Source organism: Rhinichthys klamathensis, unplaced genomic scaffold (assembly GCF_029890125.1).
Source record: "Rhinichthys klamathensis goyatoka isolate OS25496 unplaced genomic scaffold, OSU_Roscu_1.1 h1tg000395l_1, whole genome shotgun sequence".
NCBI classification, from domain to species: domain Eukaryota; kingdom Metazoa; phylum Chordata; class Actinopteri; order Cypriniformes; family Leuciscidae; genus Rhinichthys; species Rhinichthys klamathensis.
In genome coordinates this window covers 1560659-1577897 of record NW_026606897.1, presented here as the reverse complement: position 1 = coordinate 1577897, position 17239 = coordinate 1560659, and the positions used below count along the sequence as shown (strand labels likewise).

General features: G+C 40.4%; 1 protein-coding gene across 3 annotated transcripts in view; it reads right to left on the bottom strand.

The window, feature by feature from the left end:
• rxrbb (retinoid x receptor, beta b) overlaps window positions 1-3916 on the bottom strand; it is a 37853-nt gene extending 33937 nt beyond the window's left edge. Inside the window, exons 1-3 of one of the 3 annotated variants that reach the window (XM_056234479.1) lie at window positions 3777-3916; window positions 2576-2763; window positions 2307-2457 (exon numbers count right to left, since the gene is read on the bottom strand). In XM_056234479.1, the coding sequence (XP_056090454.1) occupies window positions 2307-2457; window positions 2576-2722 (298 nt within the window). In that variant the 5' untranslated portion in view covers window positions 2723-2763; window positions 3777-3916. Of the gene's footprint in view, window positions 1-2306; window positions 2458-2575; window positions 2781-3776 lie in introns of all 3 variants that reach the window. The other 2 variants (XM_056234481.1, XM_056234480.1) reach the window with 2 other exon arrangements.
• Between the last annotated feature and the right edge of the window lie 13323 nt (window positions 3917-17239).

The window sequence follows — 17239 nt, the reverse complement described above, 5'->3', positions numbered from 1 at the left end:
AGTAAGGAATAATTAACCATGGGCTATTGAATTATTTAGAAAAATAATGCACACCTGAGGTGGTATTGCGGCAACGACGTGAAGCATTATTTTTCTGATAATTCAACATCCCAGTCAATTATTGCGGTTATATTACGGTCACCCCGCCTCAAGACATTGTTCAAATGTTTTATTTCAAGACATTTGTCAGAGTTTGTCCTTAAAATGCTACTGTGTGTACAGAACTAATTTCTTAGACATCTCTTCCCAAAACTGTTTCAAGAACAGCGACGGTGCTACCTTGCAACTGACAATTGTCAAGTAGCTTTTCATTTGCAAAATTATTTTACTTGTGTTGTTAACTTAAACGATAATTTAAGTTGTGGGGCAGTGCTGACAAGAAGTTTCTGTTTGTGTGCAAGTGTGTGAATCTGTACTGCATGTGTGTGTTAGGGAATGAGAGCAGGAGAAAGAGAATGTGCTTTCCATAGATAATTAAATGTCATTTTGTGGGGAAAACAGAGAAATAGTTTGTCAGGTTTTTTTTTTTTCATATTATTTGTCATATCTATTTGCTTGATCAATGTCCTTGTGGGTTTTGGTTCTTTTGCTGCTGTAGGCTGTAAGGACATTGAAATAACTGGAATCATTTGACAAAGTGATATAGAACTGTAAAGCGGTCAAGAACAGCCAGGAACTACTTTAGCTGTACGTTTAGTGGAAAATAATTGCACACCTTAGAACAGTGGTTCTCAACCTTTTTTTTCCACTGGGCCGAACTATGGTCCAAGTTCAAGTCTCATGGGCCGCATATCATTTACATATGACGTCACAAACCAATGCAAACCAATCAGATTTAATGTTGTGGTTTTAGCAGATAATATTATTATTCTATCTAGATGTTGCACACACAGAAGAGGCAGTGTTTTCTGCTGGCACATAAGGTATAACGACTTGGCCGCATTTCAGCCGCAAGTGCGCCGATGCTGTTATTTTTATCTATTTAAAATGCAAGTATATCAAACAAACAACAAATTCACATCTTTTGACATTGTAGGTTTTGCATATGCCAAGTACTTTACTACAGAGCAAACAGGCTGCCCATCTCGCTCATTGACAGAAAACTGATTCGTCCGTTCTTCCAGTAAAGTTACTCTCCTACCTTCGCTTCTAATGCTACAACTCTTCTTGTTTGCATGTGTTCTTGCCTCATTTATTTGTTCTCCTCTAATAACACATTTGTCTAGTTTGATCCATATACACCGTAAAACTTCAAATAATAGCCGAGTCCCAAATAGACGCCTGTCTCTTTTACACGCCTGGTGTGGCTGCAGGTTTGGGTAAATAAAGGCCGGTCTCAAATAGAGGCCGGGTCTGTTTTTTAGTTTCGGGTTGTATTTAATCTTCTAAAACCCGTCAGATCGTCCGCTTTTTGGCGGCTGACAAAGCAAAATTTTGTCCCGCAAAAGCCTTTTTTGATCGATGAGTGATGTAGAACAGAATGACTGCTGCACGCACTCTCACGTCTTCAAACAACACGAGCGCTGTCTTGCTCTCTCTCCCTCGCGCATATTAATCAAAATCAATTGACACGATAGTAAAAGGTCGGAAGACCGCAGTTTTACCTGGAGCATTTGGAGATTTTTAGAGATTAGAGACTCTAGGTCTACACTCAATGAACAACATCAACACTAAATTATAAAGGCCTGCCTCATATAGACGCCTGTCTCAAATACAAGCCGGTGCAGTTTGACGATTTGGGAAAATAAAAGCCCGGGCTACTATTTGAAGTTTTACGGTATACATATTTTTTAAATGGCTACTGATACTATTGGAATTCAGCCAAAGCGCACACTTGTGAGTGTTAACTGCACTGCGTCAGTACATAGTAGGTCTCCGCATGTCTGAAAATAATATGATCATCAAAATTATTTGATATGACAAAAATAAAACATTATAGTTCAAACTTGTATTTGTTTAAAACATTTTAATTTAAAAATAAATTGTAAAACTGGAATTTATTTTTTAAATGTGGTTGGCATATCGTGGGCCGCATGTGCATGCCCACGGGCCGCAGGTTGAGAACTAGGGTTGGGCGATGTCCCCTAAATTGGCAGTTGACGATGTTTACAGTAAAACATTGCTTGGGGGTTGTGAGACAGTGAGCAAGATTTCCTGAGACACTACAATAGGCTACTAATAATTCATTAATACAGGCTGTTTTCTTGTACAAAATTAAATATTATAGTTAAATGTACAGTGTAAGACATGTAAAAAAGACAAGAGGCTAACAATGTCAAGATCAATATTTGTGTAGCTTGACATACCAGAGGAGCGGTCCCCACAAATGGCGCACATCCGCTTCTGGGACAGCATTGGCCCAGAGCCACTGACAGATTTCAAGCCAAAGGGGGGTTTCACATCATCAGAGCTGCTGACAGCATGTAACCCAGACACAGACATTGAGGAGTTTATCTGCTAGAGATAAATAAACAAGAAGTGATGATTAGACAAAAAAAAGTAATCAGGAACACAATAAAAGACTAGCAATACAGTACTTTTATCATATGGAAAAGAAGTTGAATGTGTGGCTCACTTGAGAGTTGGTGATGGGTCCATAGCCGACGGATGGGGTGCCGGGAATGCCGGGAGAGCCGATGGACGAGCTGACGGCTGACAGTGGCGAATCTATGGAGCTGACAGGGCTACTGACGGCAGAAGTGGAGGGCGGTAAGGAGTTCATAGATGCACACTAGACTGGCCAACAGAGAGGACACTGTTGATCTTTCTTTGATAATCTACTGAAAGAAGAGATTAAAAACGATGGACTTAAAGACAGGATACACTGAATGTGATGGAAGAGTTCGGTCATATTCCTGGATATGTCATTAAAGTCCCAAGATGGTAATTTCAATGAAGAATGGACAAAGAAATCAAAGCTGGTGCCATAATCACAATATCTACCATTTCAAATGTGTTTCCTATTGAATATCTCAGAAAATATGGGAAACATTTTATGATGTGTACTTTAGGAAAGAAACTGGGGCGTTTTGTCTGCTGTTTACTGTTCTATTAATCCTGCTGCAGATTAGGCCAATGTCTACGGCTGTGTCTGAATAAACTAAGAAGCTGCATAGCTAGACAGCATATTGGACAATAATGGGCGAGTTCGAACGTTATAATATCAGTAACGTTGTATGATGCCCTACGATGCAGTCTATGTAGGTAGCTCACTAGATTCAAAACTTTGAACACGCCCATATCTCCCAAAATGCTGTCTAGGTAACGTTAGGCAGCTCGCTAGGTTTTGGGATGCAGCCTAAATCTGTTCCTTATAATCACCCCCACCAAAACTGACACTATCAGCGCTAATGTCTGCCAACTCCTTTTATGAATGATATTGTATGGCTAAGAGCGAAAAAAATGGTCATATGCCCATTTTAACACGATAATAGGCGTTATTTTGCTGCTCCTGACAGCATTTGGATTATTTATTGTGTAGCACGCAGCACTGAGTGAGCGCAGCTAATAACGGCTAACGGGCTGTTTATGATTAAAAGAAAACCATTTGGTCCACCCCTTTCATTCTTAATACCCTGTTCAAAGCGCATAAATTATACCGTTTACAAATAATTCTAATTTTGTGCTGCATACAAACCCATGTATGCTAAAACACAAATGGCGAGAGAAAATAATACGACATGCCCGTGTTAGCTTAGCCTAGCTTGTCCAAGTGTTTGTTTGTTTTTCCGTAATTTTTAAAAAGAAGTTTGCAGAGTTTATATGAGCATATGTACTCATTCTCACCTAAGAAACGCCGAATCCTCCAACAGCAACGATTCGTGTCCTTTACAGCATCGTTTCATCTATATTTTACAGTTTACGCCATAAATGTTTGCATCCAGACAAATACCTTGTAAGTCAAGCCTCCTAGTGGACACCGGGAGTCTCTTCACTGAAGAAATATATGCAGGCAAATAAATAAATAATTAAAAAAATATACACGCTGAGAACTACATGCTCTTTTGGATGGTAAATGTGTTATTTAGGGTGAACACTTATTTGGAATCACATAAATATTTAGGGATAAAAAAATAAAAAAAACAGTTACATATTTTATCAAATTTCTCAACTTCATAATCATATGATAATTGCCTGGTTTCACAGACAAGGCTTAAACCTAGTCCCAGACCCAGACTAATGTGCATGTTTGAGCTGTTTTGACTGAAAGCAACTTGACATATTTTAAGATATTTTAAGATTTTAAGATGTCATTGTTTTGTCTCAAGATGCATTCACACTTAAGAGTTGAGTATAACATTACATGCCATTTTGCCATCTAATCTGCTTCCTTTACAGAAATTAAATCTCAATCAACCACTAAACCAGGTAGCTAGCAGGTATTGGTAGGTATTGGTATAAGGTATTTCTAGCACCAACATTAAAGGGATAGTGCACTAAAAAACACCCTCATGTGGTTTCAAGTAGAGCTGCATGATTTGGGGATAAAATCGTATTGATATTTTTCTGATACAATTTTTTTGTTTGTTTGTTTTTTGTGGGGGGAAAAAGCTCCAGGTTTGCTGTTTTTGTTTGTAGGGCCTAATTATTATTATAATTATTGTTATTATTGTTAAGGCATATTAATTAATATAATTATTATATAGTTATTATATAATTAATTCATTTTGTTTAAATTAATTTTAAATTAAAAGGTACACTGTGTGATTTTTGGCCCTCTAGCAGTAAAAAAAAACTGCATGCATTTTGCGTAAGACATTTTTTGTGATTGTGATCCGGCTCTGTGTGACTGTGCGGATGAATATGGTTCTTTCTCATAACTTAAAAAAGAAAAAAAAGATTATCCTACTGCTCATAAACATATGCTTAAGAGATATAATCAGTTTATATGGAACGGATCTCAAGCTGATTAAGGCATTACTTTACCCATTAATAGACACAGCAAGGCAAGGCAAGGCACTTTTATTTATAAAGCATGTTTAAAACAGCCACTGCTGACCAAAGTGCTGTACAGTCAGTTCAAACAATATAAAATACATAAATACACCAACCGATACAAACACAACATAAACCCATCATAAAGCACATCATAAAACTACATTTGACCAAACGCCAAAGAGAAAAAATAAGTCTTTCGTAAAGATTTAAAATTATCAACGGTACTTCCTTGAAAATAAATTCCAGCACAGCGCTAGAACAACCATAATAAAATGACCATTCACACTAATGCTTTACAATGAACTGCATATGAGCTGCATATGGCAATTTATCAGTTCAATGAAAACTATAGTAATAAAAACTGCATCTCTGCGTCACTTTTACAACATTTCAAGTCCCGCAGTTCTTGCCATCTCCTAAAAGCCAAGCAAATGTTGATTCTCATTTTATTACGAGCTCTGTCACATTCTCTCTTTTGCCAGCAGACTCTCCTCTGTTTGGCATTTTATTGAAACGTGATTCCCTGGAGGTTGGAGATTTAGCGTTCTCCATGCCAACTTTTCTCTTTTTGTGACAACTAATCTATGCCACTCCATACAAAGTAGCTGGAGTAACTTTTCTCTATTTACGGATATGACGAGACACGCAGGCGAGTGACATATCTCCTGCAAAAACCATCCCGCCCGCTCTAAAATATAAACACTTATAATAGGTTTACCATAGTTAATCAGACTAAGATTTACACACCTTTAATTTTACATCAATTGTATGAATTTAACAGCTCATAAACATACTTTATCACAACAAGAAGAAAACATTAAACATGAAAGTATTATGCAATCATTTCTCCTTGTACAGAACCTTTTTGGCATAAAAGGTTCTTTAAAACTGAGTTCTATATTTAAGAGGCTTACACTGTTTATTATAAAGAATAATGTAACTCTTATACATCCCTTAAGCCTTAATCAGACACATTTTCTAAATGATAGATACATCATGATTAATAGGCTACTCTATATTTAAACGTATACTATCTTATACCATTTCCCTTATTTCTTACTTGCTTATGACCTTAAGATGCAATCACTTCTTCCACATACGACTCTGTATAATCCATATTTTTGTCTAATCATTCCAAAGATAACCTGTTTCTGGTCCGTGAGAACCTGACGTGGACTGAAGCTGTGAGTTACTGCAGAAAGCACCATGCGGACCTGGTCTGCATTGATTCACAGTGAGGAGCTTCAGAACAGGGCAGCGATAAGAGCCATCCAGGCCTCCACTTCTCATCTCTTCAACTTCTGGTTCTGGATAAAGAACAGAGAAGCAGGCTGAGAACTGGGCGTCTGGCCACGGGCCACGTAGTCATGAGGAGTGTGGGCTGTCAGGAGCTATGGAGTCCACTGGAGGGCACCGTTGGTTCGGGAGGCCAGAGAGGCTGAATTTCATCTGCCACACTTGTGCAGACTGCCAATTATGTACTGATGCAGTTTAACCATAAAGAACGATGGAAAGCTATGAAGATGCAGTCCAAGAGAAACTGCTAATTTGATCCATTTTTAATGGATGCTGCGAGCTTCACGTCATTCCAATGACAACAAAAACAATTCCAACACAATAACTGTACTATATATTATTTCTCATCTGCTCTATAATTCATGTATTTCAAAGTGGTTTGTTTTCTTTTTTGTTTGGCTTTAAATCAGAGGGTAACACTTTATAATAATGTTCAGTTAGAAGTCATTTATAAGTTAGCAGATGATGATAAACTAATCATTTACAAACATGACTATGTGTTCATAAATGATTAGTATGTGCTATGCTAATGATTTACAAATGTGTTGTAATGTATCTTAAATGTGTAAACCATTAAATTAATCAAATAGATCATTGTGTTGATGATTGATATGTTATTAGTTGATACATTATTTATCACTTATAAATAATTGAAGTAGGCTATACACCTCAAAATGTTTTAGTATTATATCAATAAACAATGGTTAATAATGGACACATGATGAACACACCATTAGTAAATTAGTAAACCAATAAGTAATTTTTTTTTATTGATTTATTGATAAGTTGTAAGCTGGTCTGTGTTCAAAAGCACAAACATGCAGGTATGCTAAAGCAGTATTTTGAAGAAGAGTAATTTATTTGTTTTCAAGCGGTAGACATTTATAATGTTATAGACATATTTCTGATCTCATCCATACCTACTCCCCAGTTCGCACACTTAGATCCTCCGATACCGGTCTGTTAACGATCCCACGGCACAAACTATCATCGTTTGGTGGAAGGGCTTTTTGTACCGCTGCCCCAACTCTCTGGAATTCAATTCCCCAACACATCCGTGACCTTTCATCATTACACGATTTCAAAACTCACCTTAAAACGTATCTTTTTGCTACTTGTTTCCCTTGATTTCTATGTTTATGTACCACTATCTCAATTTATTTTTATTGTTTCTATGTCATGTTTCTATCTATGCCATGCTTGAAAATAAATAAATTACTCTTCTTCAAAATACTGCTTTAGCATACCTGGCTGTACCGGATGTGCAACTAAGCATAGCGACATGTGCCATTGGCTTCTGTGCGTCAGATGCCATGTCACTTAAAGGATAATTCCGGTATTTAACACTTTGAGTCTATTTTTTAGTTTGTTTTGGATTAACTAGAGTGGTGGACTTAGAAATTTTGACGATGGGTCCTGTCTTGACTTTTTTAATATTTTAGAATCGCCTCTGAGCGCTTCAGAGTGGATGTCTATGGGCATGCTCAAACATGTCCTTAAAACAAACCTTAACGTTCGTTTTCAAAACTGTGCAGCTCACCGAGTGGTTAGTGGTGTTCGTTGATGATTAAAAACAAATATATCGGCGCAATGTATGCTTTCAATCCGTGTTATTTGCTATACTGGAACTATTTTTTCAGATACCTCACAACCGCATATAAACTTCCGCTCGATATTTGAGTCTGAAGCGTTAGCACACCCCCGACCACTTGATGGCGACAACCACTTTGCCGCAGTTGCTCAGCTCACCCTAGCCTTCTGAGAGACGGAGAACCGAGCGAAAAGACTACAACCAAATGTAAACAGACCCCTTTCCGTTTCCGGTAGCGCAGTAAATGGTAAATGGTAAATGGACTGCATTTATATAGCGCTTTCACAGACCCAATGGCCACCAAAGCGCTTTACAATTTGCCTCACATTCACCCATTCACTCATACACCGACGGGCAGTAATATCAACGAGCACTGAGTCCTCCAGCAGACATCAATGCGATTTAAAAAAATGGCAAATAAAACTCGACAGAAACTGTATTCCGCTACGCTACTTGTTTTTAATCATCAACGAACACCACTAACCACTCGGTGAGTTGCACAGTTTTGAAAACGAACGTTAAGGTTTGTTTTAAGGACATGTTTGAGCATGCCCATAGACATCCACTCTGAAGCGCTCAGAGGCGATTCTAAAATATTAAAAAAGTCGAGACAGGACCCATCGTCAAAATTTCTAAGTCCACCACTCTAGTTCATCCAAAACAAACTAGAAAATAGACTCAAAGTGTTAAATACCGGAATTATCCTTTAATGTTAAAGATGCTGTATGTAACTTTTTTCACTCTACTAAAACATAAACATACCATAATATGTTTGCATATATTGAGGAAACATGCTAAGTTCACATACTCGTTTCTCTGAAAAACACTTCTCAGCCAGTTATTTTACTTTGAAATGTGCGTTTCCAGGCTGGAACGTTTGTTTTTGTTTTGGTCTTTGTGATACTGCACGTTGCCAATTTGCCAATTTTTATTGTCATTTGCGCTCGATCGTGTTGCGTGTGCACTGCTCAAACTGGCACGGTGTGTGAGCTCCGTCCAGTCCGAGGAGTCTGAGGAGACTCACTTTTCTAGTAAAGTTGTCCCAAAAGCTAAATGCAGAGGTCCACAATAAGGTGAAAGAGGCGCTTGAAAGTGGCGGGAAATTTGTCCACTGCACAACTGACATCTGGACAAGCAAATTCTCCACAAATGCATATTTGTCTTTGACAGGGCATTGGGCCATGCAGTCAAGTGAGCCAGAAGTGACATATAAACAGGCAACAGCACTTTTACAATTGGATGTGGTAAATGAGGATTGCAGTGCTGCCAACATTCAGGAGCATCTTGATGCTGCATACTTGGCAGACAACGGTGAAGAAGCCATTCTCAGTGGGCTATTTTGTGACTGATGATGCTGCCAATATGGTCAAGGCCACGACTAATAATGGCCATATCCGTTGCATGGCTCATTGTTTACACTTGGTGGTTAGAGTTGCTTTGAATGTTTGCCCGAACTTAAGCCAAGTAATGTGTTTAGAAAAATGGTTGGATGTTGAAGACTAAAAATGTAATGTTTAATGTTATTTTTTAGTATTGTTTTTCTTTATTAATTTTTTTATAATAATTTCATAATGTATTTTGTGAAGACAGAGTATGTTTGTACATGTGTGCTGATGAGAGATCTGGGATGAGCTATATTTTGCTTAGAGGTATGTAACATGTTCACGCAGCAGAGATGTTCCACTGATGATGATACTCCAGTTGGCATGTTCTTTAAGGAACGGAATGTTCAACTGATGCAAATGTATACATCAAGAATAGTTTCTTAATGTGGAAAGTGGATTGTACCCTTTGTATGTATGACATATAAGTTCCATTTTTAACATACTGTAAGCAACAGTTTGTTACCTTACAATGCAGTTGGAAGTCTCTCTGTGATGTATAAGCTCAATCTTACTGTACCACCGCAGAGAAACAAAGGCATGTCGGGGTGAGAGGAAGGAGAAACGTAGAAAGGATGGGGTGAGAAGATAGAGAAATGGGAACAGAGAAATCTGGAAGACCTCCTCTCATGTAGCCTTATTCTTGCCTGTCTTTCTCTCTGTCTGACACATGACACATGATACATAATAAATATAAATATTTTGGCAAAAAGTACCTTTTGAGGAAGCAACATGCACCATAGGCATCTCTGTCATGTGACATACGGTACCATGTATTTAAGCACTCAAAAAAACTCTGGGGAATCTGGAGGCTGATGCAGCTGTAAAGAAGCTACCAGACACAAGAAAGCTTGATTCAATACTGAAAACAGATCTTGATTCACGGTTTCAGTCAGTATTTCCAAAGGCAATGCTTTTGGACCCCAGATTCAAAAGAAGGCCCGAATCTCTTTTGGCTGAAGGAAAGTGTTATCGCTGAAGTCGAACATGAGATGATAGAGAGCCAGCAGGCTGCTTCATCAACTACCTGATCCAACCATGAATGAGTCAGCTCAGTCTGTTTTGTGGTGCAATGCCTATGGCCCATGAGAGCAGCCATCCAACTTACCGTGCCACATTTCAGATGACTGCCAGTGCTGCCATAGAATGCTACCTCAGTGAGAGCTGCTCTGTGTCACTGATATCAGATCCAGTAGCAATAACTGATCAAAACAGGCAGCTAAAAATCCTGCACTGACACATATTGCCTTGAAAAACTTGACCATGCCCTCCTACAAGTGTCTCATCCGAACTGCTTTTCAGCACAACTGGAGACTAGTTTCTGATGCATTAACATGTTTTAAAGCTGAATCTGCTTTAAGAATCATTTAGAAATGAATGTATACAATTCAAAGGATGCACTCTCTCGTAAATGTTAAAAACTCTTGCACATTAAACTGGTTTGTGTTCAAATGTTTTTGAATGATAAACTTTGCAAATTTCAGTGATCTATAGAAATTAAATAGAAAAATGTGACTAATGTAAGGACTGAGGGTCTGTGTCCGTAATTTAGGTTTAATTTGTTCAGCTGTACATGTAAAATTTGTAATTGGCAGTTTTCAACTAATGAATACTTTCTTTCAACTTCTGTTTTTTTTTTTTATCAGCTATTTTTCTAGCCTCTTATATAAGATTGTGGGTATATGTTCTGACCATTTTGTAAACAAAGTTCCTCTGGAAAATAAGAAAAATTTCCTTTTCATTAACACTTTGTATTGTTTAAATGGGAAGATATTTAAAGCTGCAGTCCGTAGTTTTTCCTCTTTGTCGCCATCTCTGTTCGAAATCTGCAATTGCAGTTATTCGCAGAATTATCAGCTTTACGTGGGCACATGGTACCCCTTAAGCGTCAATATGAGACGCGCCTCCTAGTGGTCTAACCCTAACCCTACCCCAGACCTAAACCTACCCATAACGGAAGCGTCATCTAACTGACGCTAAAGGGTGCCATGTGCGTCGGATTTAGACGCATGGTCAAAAGCGTCAGTTAGATGACGCCCGAGGATGAGCGTCTCATATTGACGCTTAAGGGGTACCATGTGCGTCGGCATATTGACGCATGGTCAAAAGTGTCAGTTAGATGACGCCTTGGGATGAGAATGTGTTGGCATGGCACAGTGCGGATGAATCCAATGTTTTGAGGAGAATGTGTGGCTGTCAGTCACCGCGCGGTGTGGATACTGTCATTCAGAATCACAGATTCTACTTTTTGGAAGTATGACCAACACAAGAATTTTCACCGGAAAATGTAATCTGAACAAGTAAGTAACATCCACTTTTGTTCTGACCATCTAAGGGCAAAAAAGCATTGCAGTAAATCGGGCTGATTAAATCTAACAATCGCTTATCATATCACGTCAAACCGTGCAAATTATACTTTGTTCTCAAATTGTTAATGTTAACAACATCAGCATTGCGTGACTACATTTAATGCCCTTCCGATATTATCCTTGTTTTCGCATGGGCCCGGTTGGAGTCTCTTTTTTTCTGTAGCCACTCCGAAGTCCGAACGAAGTCTTTTGCATTTTACAACGGGTGAATCTCCAGTTGTCACTGGTGATTGTCGTTTGAACCTTTCTGGATCTGCCCATATATTTAATTATATCAATTGCTGTGAGAAAAGGCTAAAGCTCCACCTCCAACATCCTCACACGCAATATAGCCTACTAGCCGAGACTCCTTCTTTATGTGTACAGATGTGACGTAATGACACATGCTCGAATTTCCCACGGAAATCCACCAGTACTGCTGGAATTAAAAACATTATTACAAGCTTACCGTTTTGAATCGAGCTAAGGCAAGCAGATAGTTTTGAACACTGGTTATGTAGGCCTACTTGCTCAAAAATGTATTTTGGATAATTTTTAACCCAAAAAAGTTACGGAATGCAGCTTTAAAGAAATGTATCATTATAATAAAAATAATAATTTATTACGTTATACAAGGTATATCTGTTAAATGACAACAGAATTATATTAGAAATGGTCTTTTCACGAACTTCCGGTTTAAGCCCCGCCCACTTTCGGTTTCATCCGAATAGAGCTACAGATACAAATAATTTTTAGATTGTTTCAGATACATATACTGGCTCCTCTGCACACCATTAGCATGCTGATAAGATATAAGCTAATAAAATATATTTTTGTGCCTAGTAAACACCCATTTGCAGTCTATTGTCCAATGTCTGGTGAGGAGAACGGCCCCATTCATGTTTCTATTGTTCTCACTCGATGAACCTTTTACACCTCTGAGATTTATCATTATTCTTTTGTTTGTATTCAGCCATTATTCACCTTTATTCTGGCATTACATGGATTGCCCACACCACTTTGATCCCACTACACATTAATCCACCTATTATCTGAAGTATACTTGGGACCTTATGAGAATTATTTTAACAAATTAGTTTATGGAATTAGAATAGCTCCTGGAACGCCAGATGCATTAGAGCTAATCAGCATCAAACTACATAACACAATTTAAAAGATTAATACTACGCTTTTACTCAAACCTCACTTAAACCACCATTGAGTGTTTGTATTAACGTCCGATCACGATCTAATGTGGATTTTAGTCATATAATGATGTTGAAATATGTTAGCCTTTTATATGCAGCTAATCACTACACCTGGGGTCCGTTCTTCATATGCCGCTAACTCAGTTAGCTGGATTTGATTGATGACGATTTGGCAAGATCTGTCACAATGCAGCTCAAGCCAGAGAAGATTAACTAAAGGCAAGTAACTAAAGGGAAAATGTCACTGTCTGAAAAGTCTGAGGGTTGTATCTGACAGGGCCTGTGACATTATTGTTGCATGTGCCATACTCCACAACATTGCCACCATCAGAAAGGACAGGACTCCTGTGGTGGAGGTGCAGCCTGATGATGACTTCTAGTGAGTGCACTTGAACCAATCTAGTGTCAGAACTGCACAGGGCAGAATTGTGGAACACCATTTTTGAGAAGTGTTTAATAAAAGAGAAGACAAATATGCTTAATTGAGAGTTTAATTTAAATTATTCTTTGTAAAGAAAAGTAATCAGTTATCAGTCATTTTTGCCAGTAATCAATCACCTTTTGCCTGCAATAAGAGATATTGTTATGTAAGGTCAACAATACTCTGTGTGAAATGGTGTATTAGTACTTACTCTGAAGTTCCTTTTGAAGCAACTCTTAGTGTCAGTTTTTTCTTCTTTAAGTGCAAGTTCTATTTCTATGGAGCCCCTAAAGGGACATGGCGGTGGAAAAAAATTGGAATGGGAGAAAAAAATATTTTTTCAAATCTTTTGCGTTCTCTCGCAAAACTTTTGCATTCCCTCGCAAAGATGCGTTCCCTCGCAAAACTTTTCATTCCCTTGCAAAAGATGTTGTGAGTCCAAGTTCAACACTATGAACAGCTCCATGTTAACGTACGGAGCTGTCTGAAACACTGCCAGCAGGATATCAAACAGGAAGTGTTTGTCCGAGCTCACAACAGGTGTAGCGAGGGAACGCAAAGTTCCACGAGATAATGCAAATATCTTTGCGAGGGAATGCAAACATTTTGCGAGGGAATGCAAAGTTTCTCGGGGAAGCACAAAAGTTCTGCGAGAGAACGCGGAAATTTTTTTTTTCTCCTATCCCAATTTTTTTCCACCACCACGTCCCTTTAGGGGCTCCGTAGAATCCTGCAGGCACCCCTGTTTGCACCATAATCTAGCATAAGCTAAACTCTGCCGGACAGTGGCCCTCCAGAAGCAGGATTGGACACCGCTGGTAATAATGTGTCCTTAGCAGACAAATTTTACAAAAGTTTGTTAAATAATGCATAAATGGAGCTGTCAGGAGCTAAGGAGTCTATACTGGGGGCACCGCTGGGTTGGGAGGCCAGAGAGCGTAAAACTGAAACACTGTAAAAAACAACAACAACACTGTAATGGTTTAGTTTAATTATAAAGACATGTTGATTTGGTTATATGTCGACCTTTAAGCGCCCTCTTGTGGCGAGGATTATGTATGATAGCTTCCGTATGTTCCCTTTTGAGGGAACTCCAACTGCGTCGAATGACACTTTGGGGGAACGCCCCTCAGCGTAGCGCCTCTGAAGTATGAATGAAACTAAGCCAATCTCCGGTTGGTGTTGCGTCATGACGTAATGTGTGACGGCACATAGGCGGAAGCTATAAAGGGTCGCCGGACACATGAAATGTCAGCTTTTTGTTCTTCAGCAAGCGCTCTGTGTCAAACTGTCAGTCTTATTTGGTGTTGTTTGTCCCATAAGAATTGTCCTAAATTATTGCAATATGGAATCTAGTGGCTCGGATCTCGCGTTTGCCGAGGCAGCGTGTAGATTACGGGTCTACTCAGCAATAAAGATTCTGTGACTGGGATCTCGCGTTTGCCGAGGCAGCGCGTAGATTAAAGGTCTGAATTGCAATTCAGAATCTAGTGGCTCAGATCTCGCGTTTGCCAAGGCAGCGCGTAGATTTAAGGTCTGCATTGCAATACAGAATCTATAGTGGCTCGGATCTCGCGTTTGCCGAGGCAGCGTGTAGATTACGAGTCTACTTTGCAATTAGATTCTGTGACTGGGATCTCGCGTTTGCCGAGGCAGCGCGTAGATTTAAGGTCTGCATTGCAATAAAGAATCTAGTGACTCGGATCTCGCGCTTGTTGAGGCAGCGCGTAGGTTCGGTCTACTCTGCAATAAAGATTCTGTGACTGGGATCTCGCGTTTGCCGAGGCAGCGCGTAGATTTAAGGTCTGTATTGCAATAAAGAATCTATAGTGACTCGGATCTCGCGTTTGTCGAGGCAGCGCGTAGATTCGGTCTACTCTGCAATAAAGATTCTGTGTGGGTGCGAGGCATGCACAGTCAGCTCCTGAGGGCGCTGGCTGTGTTCATTGAGAATATCTCGACGCACACACAGCCGTGTGTTCGGGTGTTTCAGCCTCGCGCCCATTGACTTTCTTCTCGAGAGATGAAAGCCAAATATATTGTGAATGACTCGAATCTCGCCGTTGCCGAGGCAGCGCGTAGATTACGAGTCTACAATAATAGGAACACACAATCTGGGAAATAATACTGTTTTGTGCGAGGCATTCACAGTCAGCTCCTGAGGGTGCTGGCAGTGTTCATTGACAAATATCTCGACGCGTAGGCCTACAAAATTAACCATGCGCTGTCGGATGTTTCAGCCTCACACCTGTTGACTTTCTTCTCGAGGGATGAAAGCCAAATATATTGTTACCGCTCGATTCTCGCGTTTGCCGAGGCAGTGTGTAGATTACGAGACTGTAATAATATTAAAACATTATTTTTTGGTGAAAGAGTACCACTTCTAGAGCCCCTTCTCAAGGAGCTTGGGGGCATAGACGGCACTCTCAGGCGAAGCCTCAGCCTAAACAGTGCGACCTGAGGGTCGTCCTGCAGGGTTTGAAGGCTTCCTCAAAGAGGTCCTAGCCAGCCTAGGTTCTCTGTGGGCGGCCCCACCCGTGGTGGAGCGACCGAGGCCGTCTCTTTCGCAGAGCCCGCAGGAAATCAATGTTGCTCTCCCGCCGTTAAACACGCTTCGGGACACATCGGTATCCAGCGAACGCAGGCTGCACTGTCCGCCCCACAGGCTTGCGGTCAGGCAGCATTCGCGTCCGCCCATCGAGAATCGTTTTCGGTTCAGCCCTACCGGGAATCCGCTTCAGGGGGCCGAGAACGAATCCCGATTAATTCCCTTGGTAAAATATTTTGAGGCATGGAAAAATCTGACGAATATTTCTCCTTGGGCCCTGCGCACCATTCAAAATGGGTACAGGCTGCAGTTCAGTTCCCGCCCACCCAGATTTAACGGGGTGGTCTGGACTGTAGTCGACCCACACTGTAAAAACGAACAAGTTCATTCAACTTAAAATAATTTGTAACCTGGCTGCCTTAAAATGTTGTGTTAAGTAAGCAAAGAAACTTCAGTTGTTTGTACATATATTGGAGTTCCTTAAACCTAGAATTAATCGTTGGGGTAACAAAGGTGAAGCTGACAAAATAGTCTGATCAACTTTAATTTAAGTTTAATGAATTAGGGGATATCGTGGGACAGGTACAGCATGGAAGAGGGGGTTTTGGGCTCAGTTTAGCTCCTCCTAAATGGCACAAGGCAGGCCCAGCTCAAAGGAGGAAGCTGGTAGTCAACGAGGTGCGTAAGCAGGAGGAGAGGATGAGGTGTATAAAGGCCATTTCCCAGGCCAAGCAGGGAGAGTGGATGAGATGGGAGAGTGTGGAACAACGTAAGATGGGCTGGCAAGACCTTTGGTCAATGGAAGAGAGTAGGATCAGTTTCCTTATTAGGTCAACATATGATGTTCTCCCATCACCTCAGAACCTAAACCTCTGGGTAGGAGAGGATCCGTTCCTGTGGATATTGCCTGAATGACGGGTGGTTGGGCAGATATTGTGTTTTGCGGTAGGTGGTATGCCATACGGAACCGTTGTCCACTGAAACTGCATATTAACGCACCAGTGGGGCTCGACAGCCTTAGTCAAACGGGTTGGCGCGTATGGTCGGGTTGCGGAGAGATTGTGGTTAGGTCTCAGCAGCAGGAGGGATGTAGAGGTCAGTAAGCTGGACTGAGTTGAGTGGGGGACGGAGGGGGGTGACTCTGGGACGCCAGAGTCACTGTCGAGCCCTCTTGAGGTGTCGTGGGCTAGTCGACGAAACACTGAGGACGGAAGGTGCCCACTTGAAGACCCTAGAGATGTCCCCTACTCGGCTCAATCCAGACGGTTGTCGTGCTGGTCCTGTAGTTGCAGCCGTCGCGTGTGCTGACGCACCAAGTACACTGCAGCCGTTAACGCCGGACAGAAGGGGAGTCACACCACCATATGGAAAGAAGCGTAAATGGATGGAGAAGCATAGTTTACTGTAAAGCTACGTCTTAGTTTTGCTTATCTTGGCGAAAGCCGAGTACAAATCAGCATGAAGTTTTAACATCTACTCTCGTGTAATGGAAATCAGTTTATTAGTT